The sequence below is a fragment of the Lucilia sericata genome, unplaced genomic scaffold, assembly GCF_015586225.1.
Source record: "Lucilia sericata isolate MDLA Ls3-8-SP2 unplaced genomic scaffold, ASM1558622v1 Contig000056F_arrow, whole genome shotgun sequence".
NCBI classification, from domain to species: Eukaryota; Metazoa; Arthropoda; class Insecta; order Diptera; family Calliphoridae; genus Lucilia; species Lucilia sericata.
In genome coordinates this window covers 335,601-357,490 of record NW_023994092.1, presented here as the reverse complement: position 1 = coordinate 357,490, position 21,890 = coordinate 335,601, and the positions used below count along the sequence as shown (strand labels likewise).

The 21,890-nt window shown below is 30.3% G+C and overlaps 1 protein-coding gene across 2 annotated transcripts in view; it reads left to right on the top strand.

The window, feature by feature from the left end:
- Nucleotides 1-21,517, top strand: part of LOC119616088 (Down syndrome cell adhesion molecule-like protein 1) — a 351,308-nt gene extending 329,791 nt beyond the window's left edge. For both annotated transcript variants that reach the window (XM_037972250.1, XM_037972251.1), the window contains one exon: nucleotides 21,241-21,517. In XM_037972250.1, coding sequence (XP_037828178.1) covers nucleotides 21,241-21,269 — 29 coding nt within the window. In that variant the 3' untranslated portion in view covers nucleotides 21,270-21,517. The remainder of the gene's footprint in view (nucleotides 1-21,240) is intronic.
- Nucleotides 21,518-21,890: the final 373 nt, after the last annotated feature.

The window sequence follows — 21,890 nt, the reverse complement described above, 5'->3', positions numbered from 1 at the left end:
AGAGATTTTAATTTCTAAACATGTTTATGTCAATTTCGTTGATATGCTGGCATTTTGAAGCAAATTATGAACTTTAAAGTAATTTTCTGAGAGGAACCTTATATGAGGGGTAGGGTCAATTATGAGCCGATATCCATAAAACTTGGCAGAGAGATATTTGCTCCCCGAAAACTTGTTTACGTCGAATTTCGTTCCTTTACTATAATTTTGTAGCAAATTATGAGCGTTACAGTCAATTTATGTGGGGACCATATGTCGGGGGTAGGGTCACTTGTGAACCGATTCTCATAAAATTTGGCAGAGAGATTTTAGTTCCTCTAAAACTTGTTTATGTTGACTTTCGTGATTTACTGGTATTTTGAAGAAAGTTGTGAGCTTTTAAGTAATTTCCCGAGGGGAACCTTATATGGGGGATATGGTCAATTATGGGCTGATTTCCATAAAATTTGGCAAAGAGATTTTAGTTCCCCTAAAACTTGTTTATTAATTGCGAATTTTGTTGCAATGCTATCATTTTGAAGCAAGTTATGAGCGATATAGTCGTTTTCTCAGAGGGACCTTATATGGGGAGTAGGGTGAATTATGGACCGATTATCATAAAATTTGGTAGCGAGATTTTGTTTCATATAAAAGTTGTTTATGTGGAATATCATTGACATACTGATGTTTTTAAACCAGCTATGACTGTTTACACTGTTTTTCGGGGGGGCTATGCAAAAACATGGACCGATATTGCCCATTTTCAATTCCAAACAAACCTTAGCTATAAAGAATATTTGTGGAAAATTTCAACCCTCTAGATGTTTCCGTTCGGACTCGTCTTAGAATTTAATGAGGACCCAGAATATATATAATTTTGTGGGTCTATGACCAATATTTCGATGTGTTACAAACGGAATGACAAAAACAATATAGCCCCCCATCTTTTTTGATGGTGGGTATAAAATCCGTAATTTGGATTATGCTAGTCTTATAGTAAATCGGCGATATGATAATTAAAAGAAAATGACAAAATATATAAAGAAATATTTAACTACTTTCAATTTTAAAAAGCAATAATTTGCGAAAACTTTATGGGCCGGTTTTATAGTTCGCAATAAAGGAAAAAAATTTAAATTTAAAGTTTGAATATTTCATACAAATTTCAAAACTTATGTTGGTGTAATTTCTTCTCTTATAGAGAATTGCAAAATCCAGCCTATGTTCTTAAAATAAAATCTTAAATACATATTGCTTTAAATGTGTTCAACAATCACTTAGTTCCGTGAATGTATTATTGCACCAAGTGAAATATACAAATAACATATAATATACTACAGGCAACATACCAGTTATCTCTCTCAAATTTCTATATTAACACTTGTTGTCACCTAGCGGGTTATGTAAACTGTTGTATACATTCTATTCTTTCTATTAAGTCCAAAAACAACTTTCTTCTTGTATTAAATTTTGAGATCTGATAATTTAAATTTGTTTGTAGCTTGTGGGCAACGTTATGTTAAAAGGGAATAGTTTATCTTAAATACCCCAAAAAAACTCCAAAAACTAGCCAATGGAGCCTATTTTTTTGGTCCAGAATGGATCATCAACACTAAATTAACGACTACCATCCATTGTATAGTTCAATTCCAAAGAATTTTTGCGTTAAGTTGTGTTTTTTACAGAAAAATTTTGCTTGTTTTTGCCATATTAGCTCATTGTTGACTGTAGGCTAATTGTGAAATTACTCCTTTTTTACAGAAAATATTAAAATTTTAAAAATATGTATTTTATTAAATTTATTCTGCTATTTGAATTTGTAAAAAATTTCAAATTTTGAGATGTTGAGTTATAGAGGATCTAAGAATCTTTCAAAATTATAAAAGTTTCCTCGGCGTATGATCAATAAATATAAATTAAATGTTACCCATTCGACTTGCTTTAGGTGCTGTTTCTGGATAACGTGTGAGTAGTTTGAGTTAAAATTCCTATTTTGTTTTTGTTACAGTAACAAAATACAAGTAAAATTTGTGCTCAAACTACTTGCATGTTATCTAGAAACAACACATTAATTTGCTTTAATTTTGTGTTCATTAAAAATTTAAGTTTAAATGATAACACCATTATGATCACCGTTATAATAACGCTCTATAAAAGTAATATGTTATTTTTCTAAACGAAACAGATTTTACATATTTCAAATCCTTTATTACTTCAGATATTTTTAACCGAACTGTACAACTTCTTCTTCTTTCATACAATGATTATGCATAACTATTTTTAAAAACTACTAGAACACTTTTATCTACTATATATTTTTATATATATTCAAAAAAGCATTCCAACATTTAAGTATGCAATACACCTTTGTATAAAAGTATATTTTTATGTACACGTACCTATGTAAAAAAAATATATATATATGTATATTATATTTATTTGCAACGTATTCAATACGAGATTTAATCCTTCTCTTAAACACAATAAAAAAATAAAATAAGAAATGACAAACACCAACACTTCAAGAAGACATACGTCACCTAGTGGCATGATGGTTTTCCTTCTCCTGCATTAATTCCTTTATCAACAGTATCTTTGATACTACTAGAGTTAAATTGTAAACGAAATGTAAAAGCAGTTGGAAGGAATGTTGCACGAATGAATAAAAGGGAGGAAGTTTTCACAGTAAATGCAAAAAAGAAGAGAAATAAAATTTAAATTGTTGGCATTCGTTTTTAAGTTGTGTTGCATCAGAATGTGAATCTGAATGAGTAACAATGTGCATTTTATGTAAATGCAACGTCACACACACAAACACAAGTGAATTTATGCAGTAGTAGTAGTGGATTACATTAAATTTATTATCATACATACACCCAGCAAACATACTATGTAGATAAATGCAAGATGTAAAATTTTTGTGTGAGTTGTACACATTAAAAGTTTTATAATAAAACTGGGCGTTGTACCTCACATCTAATCCAAAAAATATATATATGTGACTTCTATAATAAGGTGCTTAAAATCATATTTAAAAAAACGGTTTTTTTGCGCAAACATACATCTTTTATTATACTTTTGTAGTTATTTCAATATATACATATGTAGGTATATGCATTCCTATTCGATGCAGGGATACTTTTAAATCTCGTAAATATTAACATATTGTAATACCCTTTACCGCACAATTACTATTATCCATCTAAATCTATCCAAATCCTTATAAGTAAGTTTCTGGTCGTACTTATGAAAGATTTGATTTTGAGTTTGCTGGGTAATGTGTGAATTAATAAGGTTATCCAATTAGACGAGTTTTTATTTTAATCGGATTACTCGAAAAATTATATTTTAGCAAAAACTGAAAATTTTTCAGAAATTATTAACCGAAACAGATTTTTATTTTAAGTGTCAAAATAAAAATAAAAAAAACAATAATTACACGATTGAATACCCTAATACTCTTCAAAAGTGTCTTCTTGTATGTGAGTGTTTGTGTTGCACGTACAAACATACATACATAGATATACATATATTTATTTGTCATGGTGTTGCATGTGAAGGAGTGAATCTCTTGTCTTGTGGTGTGTGAAATTTGTTTTTCCATTTTCATGTCTTTACATACATAAGTATGTGTGTTTCCCATGCAATGCAATGTGATTTTTGCATTTATATTCATTATTTTTGATTTGTATAAATCTTTCTGTTTACATTTTTTATATTTTTCTTCTTTGTTTTACTTCATTTATTTGATTGATAAGCATTTAATTCTTTTATATATTTTCTTTAATAATAAAACTAATAAATTTGTTTGTTTCTAACCCTTTGATACTCAGTCAAATGTATTTATTTTAATTTATTATTCAATTTTGTATTTTTATTTAAAGAAACAAAATAAATAAGAACAAGCCGGAGAGTATAGTGATACCTATATGATACGCTACAATAGTTATGAGTACATTTGAAATGTGGTTTGATACACATTAACAGTGAAACCGTTACATTGTTAATCATTTATCAATTCCTTTATACATAAATATTTATGATATTTACCGTTTCATAAAAGATTTAGTGATAATGTATAATATTTATAAAAAACTCGTTTATCCGAATTTCAATACTTATAAGTCAATTAGAGACGTTTAAAACATTTCCGCAAGAAAATTTTTCATGCGGTCAACTATGATTTTTTTTATAAAACCTTATTGTTCCAATTTTTCTGAAAATATTTATGTATTTAACATAATTATAAGCATCAAAATCATATTTGGGGAGTCCCTTTACGGTCACTATGTGTCCGATTTCAATCAAAATCAAATAGGTTCTCAATTGATATTACTTGTATCAAATTTCATCGAATTACCGAAAAATTGCGAACTGTACTTTACTTACAAGTCAGACAGATGGACCGACTTAGTTTAATCCACACAGAAAATGATTCTAAACATAGAACTGAAGAAGAACTGAACTAGAAGTGAAATAGAACTGAACTGAACTAGAAATGAACCAGAAATGAACTAGAACTGAACTAGAACTGAACTAGATTTGAACTAGAACTGAACTAGAACTGAACTTGAACTGAACTAGAACTGAACTGGAACTGAACTAGAACACAGCTAGAACTGAACTAGAACAGAGCTAGAACTGTACAAACCCATAATGCCCTCCACACTATAATGGTGTAGGGATAAATACAGTTAGGTAGGTAGTTAGGTAGGTAGGTAGGTAGGTTGATAGGAGGATGTATACTACATCAATTCCGAAAAATACACCTAGGCCACTATCGGTCCTGTTGTGCGCTCCTTATCATGGAAAAAAAAGGAACTGAAGCGATTATTATTGTTAAGTGTTCATAAACTCAGTTTCCTGAACATAATTTCAAGAATCTTCCAATCAGTGTTAGTCAGGAATGTTATTTCTGGAATAACATCACTTCCAAGATACTTGGATCTAACTTCGACGAATGCCTGGCAGTGGCAAAGAAAGTGCTCCAAAGATTCACTGTCCTCTCCACATGCTCTACATTCGTCTGAATCCGCACATCCAATTTTTCATAGATGTGCTCGTAATCCTGTGTGTCCACTCAGAATACGTATCATCATACTATCTTCAGACTTGCTCATTTTGAGGAGATTTTTCGTCTTGCTCTCATCAGGGTTACCCCATAGGATCGTCGTGGTTCTACCCACTGTTTTAGTATTCCAAGGGGCCTTATGGGATTCTCTCACCCATGTTTTTAGTTTAGCTTTTGTTGCATCGAATGGTTTGTGTTCTACCCACTGTTTTAGTATTCCAAGGGGCCTTATGGGATTCTCTCACCCATGTTTTTAGTTTAGCTTTTGTTGCATCGAATGGTTTGTGTTCTACCCACTGTTTTAGTATTCCAAGTTGCCTTATGGGATTCTCTCACCCATGTTTTTAGTTTAGCTTTTGTTGCGTCGAATGGTTTGTATTTGTGTTAACTGCCTCGAGCTTCCTATCCTTTAAAGCTATTACATTCACCCTTTCGTTACCGACTAATCCCGAGTGGGCAGGTACCCATATGATGTGAACCTTACCTCTGGGAGAGTATTCAGTTAAAGCTTTCTTACAATCCAATACGGTTTTAGATTTAGTTCTATCACCTGATATCGCCCTAATTGCCTTCTGGCTATCGGTAAATATATTAAGCGCTATGGGCGCCATATTTATTCTAATCCAATTTACGCATTCCGTTATTGCTCGTACTTCTGCCTGGAAGCTTGTGTTATCATTTGGTAAACGGTGGTATATTTCTCTTTCTGGGTCTTCAATATAGAACCCCAGCCCCACTTTGTCCCCCAATTTAGAGCCATCGGTGTAACAACGGATTCCTAATGGTATTTGCTCTAATGTTCCGCTTGACCAAGACATTATATCTGGGATCAGCGTTTCAAAGTTTCCGACATATCCTGTGTCTGGTATACGATCAGGCACGTCCGATGATTGTGTATAACCTTCCAATGTGTCCAGTATATATTGATGACGTGTCCTATAACAGCTTTTGACCAGTTACCCTAAAGTAAAGAGCCTGTAAGAGCCGCTATATATCTTAAATATGTTTCAATGGGTGGAATATCTTGCAACGTTTCCAGAGCCTTGGTTGAAGTAGTACACATGGCACCACTTATACCCAAGCAGCATGTACGCTGAACTCCCTGTAGTAGTTTGATATTGCACTTTTTGTCTAAAGCAGTCCACCAGATTATTGAAGCATAAGCTAGAATTGGTCTAATTACACTTTTATAAAGCCAATTTGTCATAGTAGGACTAAGACCCCATTTCATGCCTATAAATACAATTAGTGAAGTTCGACTTTTTGATATGTTTTTTTAATTACAACACCATTCCTCCATGCACATACATATTGCACAAAACAACTTTTAGGTTTCTTACCTTTGTCAGTCAAGTTGAAATAATTGTAAAGATCTCCGTGGGATGAAAAATTTTGAGAGTCTCTTCAGCGATTTTTAGATGTGTTACACACGGATATTTAGATGTGTTACACACGGAATGACATAATAAATAAAGCACTCATCTTTTTGATGGCAGTTACATATTACAATTAGGATAGAGTTGTTAATCTACCCTTTTAAAAAATATACTTTTTTGACTACATCCGAGAATACACATATTTACATTTACTTTTGGAATAAAAATTATTTTTTTAGTAACTCAATTTTAATTTTAAATTTAAAACGAAATATATTTAAAATTGTATTTAATTTTCTATTCAGGGATTTTTGCGCATATTGCACTCGTCAATCTATTCAACGATGACAATATGCGCTGTTTTTAGCTTTAAAGCAAATTAGATCCATTCTAGAATAATTCCATCTCTAAGCAGCAGTACTATAGTACATACAAATACATACATATGTATGTATTTGTGAACTTTTGTGAACATGAGTATTAGAAATTTAACGTATGTACTATGTGGATGTTATAGTTTTGAGTTTATTACACCCTTTTGGGTATAATAAACTTCCTAATATTAACGTACGTATGTTTTTGTATATTAGTGCGTGTATATGTGTAAATTAACACAATATAATTAGAACATTAAATATTTATTCTCAATGTAATTATCGTTCACCTCAAATACACTTAAAGTTAAATTTCTTTCGTGTGTGTGTGTGTGTATGTTTGGCTATGCGAGTGAACGATGTAGTAAATAAGGGCAAAAATGAAAAGGCTTTCACTTAATAGGCCTTAGATCTAATGGCTCTATAATATCTATTCGAAGATAAGCATTGGTTGAAAAGATTCCAACAAAAACTTACACTGAAAAGTAATGAGTTATAAGGCTAAATAATTAATTATTACTACTTATTTTAACTTAAGCAAGTATTTACCCCACTCGCTTACAAATAGGGATATAAATAAGTCATTACCATTATCGCCTACAAACTGATAGTTATGTAAGTTTTTGTATGGAAAAAAATATAAACCAGCAATCTGTCATTTGTTAGTCCGCCGTTGTACTCATCGTACTTATGATATCTAAAGATCGTTTCTATGAAGACTTGGATCGATTATTCTGAAAAGTATGATAGAGTAATATACACATTAGCATTAAATATGTCAAATTTGTAGAATGTTTAGATACGTAATGTCTATGCTTGTAGATATGTTTTAATATCTCCAGTGTAAGTACTAAAAACAGTCTTTCATTAGGCCCCTTAAATTCTAATTTAACCTTAAAGGTTAGCTAAAATGTACAAATGTATTGTATTGTAATAATGTTGCGTGGCTTGACGTTTTTGTTCATTAAAACAATAATAATTGTGAGGTCTACCAGGTGTCTTATAAAGTGTTCTCATTTAAGTCTTTTTAGCAGAAACATTCACTCATACACATACATATGTATGTATGTTTGTGCACATACATGCTCCAACAAACCTAAGCTCGCATAAGTTTGAATAATTCTATTTTATTAAATTCATGTTTAAATGAAGTTGTAATATTAAACGACTCTCCACTAAATTAAATAATAAGCCAAAGGTGTTGTACTACAAGCTACTCGTATACTCATTATGTATATTTACACATACATACGTTTACACATGTAGAATATGTATGTGTATACACACTTACACTTTATTACGTCGAGTGCTTTCATCCGTTTTACCTTCAAGTAAAATTTTCGTTGCTCTATTAAATGTTTGTGGTTTAATGATGTCAATAATTTTTAATGCTTTTGCCCCAACGCAATATGGAAACAACTTAAATCTTTAACTATTATGAGAGTATTAGTTAAAATAAAGTATTATTATTAGAAACGATTAACAGATTTAAATGTATTTTAGTGAAAATATAAAATACATAACAGTAATATTAAATTATTATCTTGAAATAATTTTATGCAAATTATTTAAGAATTTCACACCTTCAGAAGTGTGGCATGAAGATGTTATGTGTTTGCAGCAATTTAATATATTTAGTTTGTAGTAGTTTTAGAACATTGTAGTTTTTTTAGAACATTGTGTTTTAGCTTGGGATCGCATCAAAAACATACTAACGAAATATCGTTGCTGATTATCATATTTTCTAATATGTTCTAATGAAATATTTTATACTTAGTTGCACAAATCGTCTTAGATTCACTTTCTACAGGATCCATTTTTCACCCCAATTTAAGTAACAATAAAAACCCTTATATAAGTCCATGATTTCCCCATGAGTTTTGATCATAATAGAAATAAACTTAAATAAATACTGAAATAATAAAAACTAAATAAATATTTATTTTCAATTGACAAACAATTGTTTTCCCTTTTCCAAATGGTGAAAAACAAATGCATATACAATGCAGGTATTAAATAGCTAAATGAAAAATGTAATTGTTTAACGTGATTGTCATATTTCAAATTAATAAATTTTTAATTTAAGTGACATAATGTAGAGTTGGTTTGTTTGTGGATTTGTGTGAGTGCTTAAATTTTTATAGAATTTTAAATGTGTAAATTTACACGCAAACACACTGGTTTATTTAAATTTTTATTTATTTGTAATTGAAATCGCAATTTTCCTATTTTAAATGTTTGATTCGAGTAAATTAAATATGAATAATATCACGTTTTTTTATAAGTCCACGACAATAGTATTTAGGGAAGGATAACTTTAAATTGTAGGTGAAATTATTGTAATGTGTATGTATATCCATAGTATAAAAATGCATCAAAAAAGGTTTTAGATTATATAAAATAAACTAATACGCTATTTGGATATCTATGATTATACCCTACACCACTTTAGTGGGGAGGCTATATTGGATTTGTGCTGATGTTTGTAACGGATAGAATTAATGTTTATACACCTACCTTTAAGTATACCAATCGGCTCAGAATCATTTTCTAAGTCGATGCCCGTCCGTCTGTCTGTCTGTCTGTCCATGTAAATGTTTTCATTATGGTTTCTGAAACGTAAAGATTTATTTCAACGGCCTATTTCACAGTAATATTATTTTAAACACTGCGAGCTAAAGATGACTCAAAACCGCCCCTTTGTGACTTGCAAAGAACACGCAGGTGGCAACTTTCGTATATGGCTTTGCCGAACCATATACAAGCACTTTACTCGAATACTGGAGCTATCTACCCTAACCATCGCTGCCAAGTTGCGTATCATACGAGATGCAAAAACATCACTTCCGTTTACAACCACACAGATGGAATGGCCTCTGTAGATTTGGCAACAGCACCTAGAGGCGTAGACCGATATAGGAATCCATCAAACAAACCAAATACCAATTCTTACTCACAGAGAATACACTGTAATAAGTTAGGTATGAACGGAGCCTGAAAATATCCTGACAAAAAAAAAAAAGAATTTCTATGATATCATCTGAAGAAAATGACATTCATCCGACACATTCAAGAAACTACATTCGACATATTCATAAGAGTATATGGGTATGATAAGGTCCATATACCCCTGACTCATTCTGTATATTATTCAATCAACACCAACTCATTCACAACATTTACCCCCACAGTCGCCCCTCTGAAGGGTTTCTGTTGCCTTTTTCGAGAACAGCACCGAATTTATCCAAATATATAGAATTTACCGTGCATCAGTATATAAATCAACATTATCTTCCTGCGCATTGAGTGCAACCACAGCTACCACGTGCACCCCAAAGGGACCTCGGCCTGTTGGCTACCGGTTCCCGTGGTACAGCTATCACGTGCACCCCGAACGGACCTCGGGCTGCTGGCTACCGGTTCCCATGGTACCATATTAGATAGGTTATCCAGTTCAACCCCATGACAAATAATCCCATGAAAAGGCCAAAGATTCAAATGACATCATCAGTTTATATCAGTTATATCCTTAATATGTAATAGTAGGACGTTTTTTGCAATACAGCAAGATGGGGGATCAAGATAACATGACTTGGTAAGAGCCTGGACAATATATAATCTATATCTAGAGCCGGTACTGTAGTCACAATTCTTATAATCTGAAATCTTTTGTATTCAAAAGTAAAAAGATAAAGATATACAATTTGCTGGAGTTGTCCATCATTATGAAAGTAGCTTAAATATCAATAGTACTGGTCCAAAAACTGATATTTAAACATTAAATTTTTTAAGATCCTTCCCTCTCTGTTTGGCATTCATATTGCAAAATTATTGCCGTCCGTGCGTATATTATTATTCAAAATAATGATTATAATCATTAAATTGGACAAAAACACATACGTACATGCTCATACAGACATCGATGTACAAAGATAAAAAATTTTATAATAGCATTTAAATCAGTATAACATACAATTATGGATCTCTATAAAATATAGGAAATTATAAAATTATTGTTTTATGGTTGATGCCATAAAATGATTTCAAATTAATTTTTAATAAATAAATATAAATAATTAATTGATGTTTATAACACTTTCAAAAATATACATACATACGTACACATTTGCATGTATGTAGGTACAATTACATACATGTATGTATGTGCCCACATAACTAATTCGCATTGAGCGCCCGTATTAAATTCAAAACAAATCCAAAACAGATTCTTTAGCAAACTCTTATAAGTTTTGTGTGAACTTTAATTAATTCATTATTAAAGATAATTTAATGTAAAAACTTTTAAAATTTAATGTCAACTAATAATATGTTTTAATATAATTTAAAACTATCAGAAAGTTAAATAAAACTTTAAAATATAAATATTTTGTTTAAAATAAAAGTTTACATTTCAATATTCAATGTAACATGTATTATTTATTATCAAACAACGTTGTAAAGGAAACAGTTTTTAAATATTTTTTTTTTCATACATAAATATTTTGAAATAATTTTTTGCAATATTTACACTACACTTAACACAAACAAAATGCAAGTTCTCATGTAAATATTTTTTTCAATTCCAACAAATGTTGATTTGTTAAATCAAAATATTGTTATTTTTACGATTTTTTTCCCATTTTATTTTCACTCAATTTAATTGTGCAGTTTATATTTAAGGGAACAATTTATTACAAATTGTTTGGTAAAATAAACACATTCATATATGCGCATATACTTTTGAGAGTGCACTTAAGTAGACTACACTCGAAACAAAAAAATATATAAATACCCAGCAAAAACTTATATTGATAAATAATGTGTTAAAAATACCCTTTATTATTTATACAAAGACTCATTATTTTAACACGGCGATGTCATTAGGGGGCAAGTACTTAGCGTATGAGCTTACAATTATAGATCAGTAACTTCTAGATTTCCTAGATAGTAATGCAAATTGTTTGAATTGGACCGGCATATCCATGTACAAAAATTGCGACCTGCGTGTAACAAACACAAAGGGGCAGTGGTGAGTTGTTGAAAAAGTACCACCGTGAGATAGGGCTACACGCCAGGTACTCACGTAAAGCACTTCGACATCATGTTTGAAATAGTCATTGAAAAGTAAGTTGTTGAGTAAGTACAAGTTATTATTAAATTTGTGCTGGGGCAAATTTATATTTAATTAAAAAATGAGTAACTGTAAAAAGTTTATATTGATTTATTTTAGAAACACCTTTAAAGCAATCTTTAACATTTCAAAAAACAAATAAGAAATTATAGTCGGGCGAGGCCGAATCTACACCTGTTATAAAAATTAAATGTGATTTAGTTTACATAATAAGGTATTTATGTACAATGTACCTTGCCTCAGATATACTTAAGCCATTTATTGTTGCATAAAAGTGTGGACATTTAAGTGAAATTTTGAAGGGGTTTTTGTATAGGGGCAAGGATCAAATGAGGCCCTATAATTATAAAATTCATGAGGGTCATTAAGGCCAAATAACAAGAACTTGGTTTTGCAGCTTTTTGTCGAGATACGAGTATATTAAACATAATTATGAACTTAAAAGCCCTATTCGGCGAGTTTAGTTGTATGGGGGCTAGGTGAAATAATGGACCGATGTTAACAATTTTCAATAGGATTCATCTCCGGTACCATAGAAGATCATGTGCTAAATCGACTCAAAAAATGATTCTAAGCCGATTGGTATACTTTATAGGACCAATATTATTGTGCGTTACAAACATCAGCACAAACCCAATATACCTTCCCCACTAAAGTGGTATATGGTATAAAAATTTTACTTCGATCACATTTAAAAAAGTGCCCATGAACATAAAGAATAAAACTATTTCTAGTTTTTTCCATATAAAATGTTTGAAGGAAAAAGCATTTGTCTTTGGGAAGTACTGGCACTATGACGGGTCTGGTCAATTAAGGACCTGCATTTGTAGAATTTGAAAACATTACGCAACATTAGCTTTTGGCGATTTTCCAAATTCAAATCACAGGCAACTCTGTACTGTGACTGATATTGCTACCCAATATTATGTCCTTAAATTTCCCTTATTATTAAAATCCTCTGAGAATCATAGTGCTTTTATCCCTGGTAAGTCTGCTCTGTGAGGGACAATTTCAAGTGAGCTATGTGATGATTTAAGAATCTAAAGCAGCTAGACTTCTCAAATTGTTCAAGAGTAACATTGAAATGTTTCTACTTATATCTAGATATTAAAACTTCTAGAATCTTGAAACTTAGGCTGTTCACCTATTTATATAATAGGAGTAGTATTTAGTAATCCAGAAGTGTTTAACATTAATCATTTAGGGATACATTTTCAGACCAAACACAAAATCTATAGAGTTGATAGAAATAATATGACCTTTTTAAGATTTCAAATTATTTTATTCATATTACATACATACAAATATACATATGTACATTGTACATATACATATATAACAATAGAGATGCGCAACCAAAAATTATTTGCTTTGGATGGGCCTTATATTGTTTATTAGTGTCTAAACTAACTAGATATATATATAGAATTTTAGTCTGAAATTTATTAAAAGTTAAAAAATTGGATAAAGTATGGTACCTTTTGATGAATAAAAAGATGTGATTTTGAAATTATATTTTATTAACATTTTAAATAAATAAAATCTCTTCTTTTAGAGAAAATCTTTCTTACAAGATATAAAACCAAAAACGATTGGAATTTTTCGCCCATCTTATGAGCGTTAGGCATGTACTAAAAATAAATTAAACTTATTTTGTAGTCCAAACTAATTGCGAAACAGTTGAAGCATATAAAAATAGAAACGGGATTTGAAAACTTTATATTGATTTTACTAACAGAACTATATTTTAAAACTAAAAGAACAAAATTATGACAAACCAAAACAAATAAATTTTTTGATCTCAGGCTTAATGTACATATTTTCGATAAATTCATATAGTTTAATAATATTGTGCAAATATTTCTGTATGTTACAACCTATTCTAGGCTGAGTATGAAAACTCAAAAAAAAAAAACATTTGTTTCAACTTCAGTTTGTGATTACAAATGATTGAGCAGTTTGGAAAAAAAATGGGGTTTCAATACATATTTTAATATGTACTTTCACTTCCGTAAAGTTTTACAGCTGAATACACTCTGAAGTGGACCCATTGTATGTTTGACGAGTACAAATATTACATGAATGTATGAATGTACAAGTATGTGTGAATAATTTAATGGTTACGGAATTTATAGTTGTGGTTTTTTTGTGTGTGAGACCCTCATAGAAGAAAGGAATATAATGCTTGCCGTAACTTAAGTTGCAACACAACACTACTACCACCCAGTTATACAAGAATTCATGCATTACACTTTACCTGCATTTGTAATGTAAATTTATGTTTTCGAATAAACGCAAGAATCTATGGATGCATATGTACGTATGTACGTACAGTGAGTAATGACAAATTTATATGGTAGTAGTTTTTGTTCATAAGATTTATTTTCAATTCAAAGAAGATTTGCAATTTTTAATGCCATATACATATATTTGTGTATAGTATATAAAAAATATGAACTTTGTTTTACAGTGCCATCGAAATAAGGGAAAACAAAGGCTTATAAAGTATGAAAAAATATCCATCTCTTCATATCATCATCTTCATGGATTTAACAATTTCTGCAGTGATTATTACGTAATTGCCACTGTAGGATTGGACAAACAGTGCCCACTATGTATTCCTATGTTGAAGTCTTTATAAATAATAGAAGGCAAAGGTGCCAAGTCCCTTTTCCGTGAAAGATGGGGCCAGAGTATTTTAGATATTTATCAATTGATAATATTCGGCGATCTACTTATCTCTCTGAATAACTTAAATCCCATATCAACTCTACAAAGATAAGTTTTAATTGGCACAGACATTTCGATCTTATTGTGTTCAATAGACGCAAGACTTTCTACGTCAATATCGATGTTGTTCGTCTCTTCTAGAAACCATATCGTTCACGTAAATTTCATATAATATAATCCAGCCTGAAAAGGATTTGTTTCACAATGAGATTCCATAAGAAAGAAAATATAACACCTCCTAACAGGAGGTTACGTTAGGTTGATAGGAGGATGTATACTACATCGAATCCGAAGAAATATACCTAGGCCAATATTGGTCCTGTTGTGCGCTCCTTTTCATGAACAAATGTTCACTGAACGTATTATTTTTTAGTGTTCAGAAACTTCCTGCACGTGATTCCTAATTATTTTCCAATCTGTGTTAGTTAGGAATGTTATTTCCGGAATAACATCACTTCCAAGATACTTGGATCTAACTTCGACGAATGCCAGACAGTGGCAAAGAAAGTGCTCCAGAGTTTCGCTGTCCTCTCCACATTTGTCTGAATCCGCACGTCCAATTTTGTATAGATGTGTTCGTAATCTCATTTTGCTGAGGAGATTTCTCTTCGTGCTTTCATTAGGATCACCCCAAAGGATCTTTGTGGTTTTACCAAGACCCAAACAGGAAGTAATTCTTCTATTCATTAGTTAAACTTCAAATCCTTCCAAAAAATATATATTTACATATTCCTTCTTGTTAAGTGTTTCCTGAAAAATTGCTCGGGTTTTCTACGCGTAAATTTGAACTACACTGTAGCTATGTCTCAATGTGTGGTTGATTGTGTGTGACATCGTTTTAGAGCAATTTAAAAGATGTATATAAATTATTTCAAAAAAAAAAAAAATGGAATAAAACCAAACAAAAATGTTACATTTGATTGCAATGAAATTTAATGCACAACACCCATTGTATGGCAGCCAGCAAGCACATCATTGCATTCCAACATCATTTAAATCGAATAATGAATCTTGAAAGGTAGTAGTAGTAGTGGGTCTAGTACATACATACATATGTTTGAGTCGGTGAATGAGGATGGGTGATTTGTTTTTACATGTTTTTGACGTGTATTTACAGTTTAATGCGTTTTATGTTGAATAAACACAGTGGAATAAAAGTGAAAATATTGTACAAACATACTGATACAAACACGCATCCATACTGATATAAATATACATACACACATACATACATATGTATAGGTATGTAAGGATATTTTCAACATTTGGTTGTGCGGTTTAAAGAGTGTTGATGTTTGTAATGGTTTTGCGTTTACATCTACATACATTTGAATGCGTATCCCAACAGTGTTATAGGACTCAATGTAACCCCTTTAAACAATATTGTCTTACTACTTAGATGAGTCGAATAATATTGGATCATTTGACCTTAACTTTTCACTTAGTGAGAAATCAATCGCTTTAAATCATACACAGAAAAAAATTACAAATTTTAATAAGTAATTATATAGAATTGTTAATGGGGAAGTAAATTATTAACAATTATTTTTATTAAAATGTTTGTAAAGTTATCATATTGACAATTTTCATGAGTTGTTTAGAAATTTCAAAAATAAATAAGAAATCAATTTGAAATATGAAAAATATTTTTCTGAAAAAAAACTATTTTCTCGTAAATCTTTCATTAAATTTTATAAAATTATTGTTATGTCTTTAAAACTGAATTGGAGTAATCTTCAAGGTAAGTCATTATGTAAGATTCACATTAATTATTTTCGCCCGTTAATATCTTCCAAGGATATGGTAAAAAAGGCCAATCTGAAATGCTGTTATACGTTATAGGAACACCAGCAACATATCACCCCATAGGTATCAACAACAATAATAACCTTTGGAACATCCTTCACAGAAAAATCTTTTCCAATATCACTTAAGTGATGTTTCCACAAACAAAACTTCTTGTATATGTATAATGGCTACAAAACTGAATTCAATCAATCATAAAGGTATGATTCCTAGAGTATCACTTATATTTCTTTTACACTTTATGAGTTCTCAACTGAGCTGTGAAACTGGAACGATTCAGATGTCATTTTTTTGTATACGGCCTGATAAAAATAAACAGCTCTCTTTCCACATAACTCAGATGGGAACTCAAACAGTGAAAAGTCACATTTTTATTGGATAAAAAAATCTAATATTTAATATTCAACTAGGAACACTTTTTGTTGGACACTCTTAATGGTCTAAGATATTTTAGCCAAAGTTCAGTACCCGTCAGCTTTGAAATACCCACTAAGGTTCTGGTAAACATTTTCGACCTATCTACCAGCTTAATGGAACACCAGCAACATGCCATCCGCTAAAAGTATCAAATTCACTCAAGTGATGTGTCCATGGGCAAAACTTTTCCAAAAATAAAATCTCACAATTTTTATGGATACCTTTGGCTGTTTTCAATACCCTGCAGTGGACTGCCTATACGTACATTTATATTCTCTAGCATTAACTTAAGAAAGTATTAATAGTGTATTAAAAGTGTATTTTTCTTAATAAATAATGAAAACCACATATGAATTGCATTTTTAATAAAAAAATTACTACAAATATATTACTAAGAAAACAAATTTAACTACCAACAAAATAATTTTTAAACATGATTGTTAAAAAAATTTTTTTGTTTGTTAACAAATATGTTATTCTATTTCACAAATTGGTTGTTAAAAAATTTTGTTAAAAGCTAACAAATTTAAATAACAAATATATTTTTTGTATTTACAATATTGGTTGTTGGTGCCTTTTTAATTAAAAAATTAATTGTATTTACGAATTTGGTAATTAATATGACAATTGATTTGTCGTAATTTTTTTCTGTGTATATTTATTTCTCAATTAATTGTGATTATAGTTCATAAAGATCCAGGCAGACCAAAGCTTATAAAACTAATTTGGCAACATTAAATGATTGATAAATTCTCCACAAATTCAATGTGGTACAACCATTCCGAATAGCAGGGATACGTATGTGTACACCTACATACATATATGCATGTACTTATTTATATAAATATGTTTATATTTCTATTATTTAACATTTGATATTGTTGTAACCATTATATTTATGGTAAAATTGCAATATGTATGTAGTACTTATGCAAGTGTTTGCTGTTGAATATTGCATTTATTTTATGTGGCTTTAATGCTGATACATTTATTTATTTATTTACTCGGATGTATACACGAAAATGTATGTATGTAAGTATTTTCATGTATTTTTATATAATAATTTCTATGGGTGTGGGTGCATTACGTGTATACCTATTTTTTGTAAATGCGCATACTTTGTGGTTAAATTTAGCACAATTATCAAATACACACATTTCAATGAAAAACAAAAAAAAAATAAACAAAATGAAGCATGAATATTTTAAACTATTGTGGTTAAAATAATGTTTTCACTAAAACTTTCAAATAATACATGTTTTATATATATTATTTAACTGAAAGTAAAATTTTAACTGTATTTATTTCATTTAATGTAATGCAATTTAATCGATTTTTAATGCGTTTTAAAATAAAACAATTTATTATATTGAAGTTATTTAACTTCGTCTAGTACACAAGTGGACGTAATATTTGTAGTTTAAACCACAAAACTATTTAAGCCCGTCATTAAATCTTTCATTTAAAGCACACTTTAGTAAAAGGTTGTAAACTCCATATCAAAACGGATAAAAATTGTCTGTTTTTGGATTTAGCTTCTTTGATTTATATACATATATAGCCTGCAAAATAAATCGAAGTACTTCAAAATAATTACAGTTATCACCACTTCCAAAGTAGCACTTGGTGATTTTTTTTTAGATTCTGTGTAAGTGATCTGTAATGACTTTCAAAGAAGCGAAAATAATTTTAGACCCACAATAATGTTTTTTATGTCTATTTTATCCTCATACTATATCACTGGCGACCGCAAGCAGATAAAACCAAACTAGTTTAAAAATGTATTGGACAGACTTAAGATACCCCAAAACGAGGCTGTTTGCGTGCACTGGGATGGAAAACTACTACCAGGTATCTGATATCACATGGGACTATAGGACAACTCCTGGGTGTTCCTGAAACTGACAGTAGCTCAGGGGAGGAACAAGCCCTAGCAGTGTACTTAATGTCTAGAGGAATGGGGTCTCGCCAGCTCGGTCGTGGCCATGTGCTTCGATACAACAGTATCAAATACTGTGAGACTCAATGGAGCGCGCAATCTCCTGGAGCAGATGTTAGGTCGAGAGCTTGCCGACACTACGTTTTAGAAGTCTTGTTGAGAGGGGTTTTTGACTACAAGTTTAAAGGACATATGGACCTCATCCAGACATATTGAAAAAGTTTAAAAAAAAATGTTTGGCGGTTAATAAATCCAAGTTCGATGTAGGCGAAAATGTTTTGGAACTACTGCCCAAAGAAGAAGTAGAGAATATTAAAGAAGAACTGCAAAGAAAACTAATGGAATGCAAGCCAAGAGACGACTACAAAGAGCTGTTATAGTTGGCATTGATATATGTTGGCCATCTTGACGAAGAAGATGTGCGCTTCAGATCTCTAGGTCCAGCACATCATGCCCTGTGGATTGAAAAAACTATTTACTGTCTGAAAATACAACTCTTTCGGGACCAGTTTAAGCTGACTTCCCAAGAACAAGAGGCCCTAGAAGCACTTTGTGTTTTTATCGTTCACGACCCAGAGTGTGTTTAGCGGCAAAACAAGACCTAGACCTCATTGAAAATCTATCAAAATACGAAAACATTGACAAAAAAAAATATAAGAAATAGGAATTAACAATATGATAAAACTTGTTGTCCTAAACTTTTTGTCCTGTCATTGTTTGCAGAACACCGTAAAGAGCCAAGTGGCGACAAAAATCTGAACAAATCAAACAGAAGAAAATGAGAAGTGCTTCAGAAAGATGCGACCCAAACTAAAAAATATCTGCCGAAATTCCTACAAAAAGGTCTCCCAGCCCTAATTACAAGTGAGACTTACCTGTTGTTTAAGACATTTCACATTATACCGAATTTGTGGATAAAAATCCTTTTTTCACAATAGGTTCCATCTTCGCTCTAAGGGGTATATAGTCATGGTTTTAGGGACATCATTATTTTGAATTGCATATAAAATATTATAAAAGTACCGGATTCAATTTGATGTATTATTGGTCAGCAAAGTCACCAAACTGCCAAAAAATCGAGATTTTCAAAACTTTGAGGCCCCGACATCTTCCAATAGTGCTTAAACTTTGGCAATCTTAAAATCTAACAAATTGAAACATTTTAAGGGGGTGCCCCCCAGGCATGTGGGTAATGACTACATTTTTGGCGAATCTTCAATTACAATTACTTCAATGTAATTGTAATTGAAGATTCGCCAATTACAATTACTTGTAGTTGTAATTAAAGTTTATCCAATTACAATTATTTGTAATTGTAATTGAAGTTTCGCCAATTACAATTACTTGTAATTGTAATTGAAGTATTGCCAATTACAATTACTTTTAATTGTAATTGAAGAATTTCCAGTTACAATTACTTGTAATTGTAAATTTTGTTCCTTATAATTACATGTAATTTTGTAATTAGTAATACCTAAATTACTTTAATTGCAATTGCAAGCAATTGTAATTGGTAAAACTTCAATTACAATTACAAGCAATTGTAATTGGTTATTGGTCAATTACACATTACAAGTAATTGTAATTGGAAAAACTTCAATTACAATTACAAATAATTGTAATTGGTTATTTCTCAATTACACATTAAAAGTAATTGTAATTTACCATGTAGTGCATTACTCTGTGTAATCATTACCCCTATGCCTGGTACCCACTAAAGAAATCCGACATCGATTTTTTAAAATCACCTTAATGGCTCATAGATTTCGCCAATTCGATGTTTTAAATATTCGTAGATTTAAAAGAACCCAAAGTTAAACTTTCTTATAAAATTGCTTGTGACTAACCAAAAAGGTTTCTTTCTTTGAAGTATTGTAGTACTGAAGTTTCTTCTACAATTTGTTTAGATTTCAGGAGAGAATGATAAAAGTTATGATAAATTTGTGTGTCATCATCCACTGATGAGTTATATGGTGCGCCTTGTTTGATATATAACACGATATATCGACGAAATAGACTAATCAACTAAATATAGAAAACAATAAAGAGAACCATACATGCAAATGTCTAATTTTCATCACTTTACTTTCCCAATGTGTGACAATTTTATTAAATATTACATTTTAAAATATTATCAACCATACTTTTCTACACAAAAGGTTATTAGCTATTTATTTTTGTAAAATTAAATTTTAAAAAATTATTATAAAAATATTTGTTTGTCCAAATTAAAAGTATTTGTTTATTAAATTAACGAACAGAAAAATAACAACTATAATAATAATTTAGAGGTTTTTGCCATTTGTAATTTTAAACAAATAAAAGCCACAAATTAAATTAGTTAATTAAAATTGAAAATTTTAAACAAAACAATCAGTAATTTAATTTTCTCTTATTCTTCTCATTTATAATTTCAGCTGATATTATACAAGATGTGGAAAATTAGAAAAAAATGAAACAAAAGAAAAGTTTTTTTTTTAAAAAAAACACGAGCTGTTAACGACTTAATATGGTAAGAAATAAAGAAAAACATTAAAAAAACAACAACATAACACTGTATTGTAAAATTTGAAATATTGTCATCATTATTTAGCATTAGAAATTACAATGTAGTTAAATTTAATTATTGATATAATTAGGTTTACATTCCATAAACTAAATTTAATTAGAAAGAAAAAAATTAAAATACAAACAGAAAAAAAAAACAATTTACAAGAAATTGTTTAAAATGAAAGTAAAAACAACTTTGAGCTAATTTGTGATTAATTAAATTAAATTGTAACGAAGAAGAAAATACTTATAGAACAAAAAAGAAGTCAACAGAAATGCTAAGGAATTTTCATCTTCTTTGGTCTGGCAGAAAAAAGACAAATTAGGATAAAGATAAAGAAAATGAATTAAAAAATAAAGTAAGATAATTAAATTGACCAAAGATAAAATAGCCATAAATATATACAATATACATAAAACACTTGCAGATAGAAAAAAAAACACAAAAACTGTAAATTATTAAAAAAAATGGAGAAAAAACAATTTCTTTAAAATCCAAATATGTATTTTAATTATT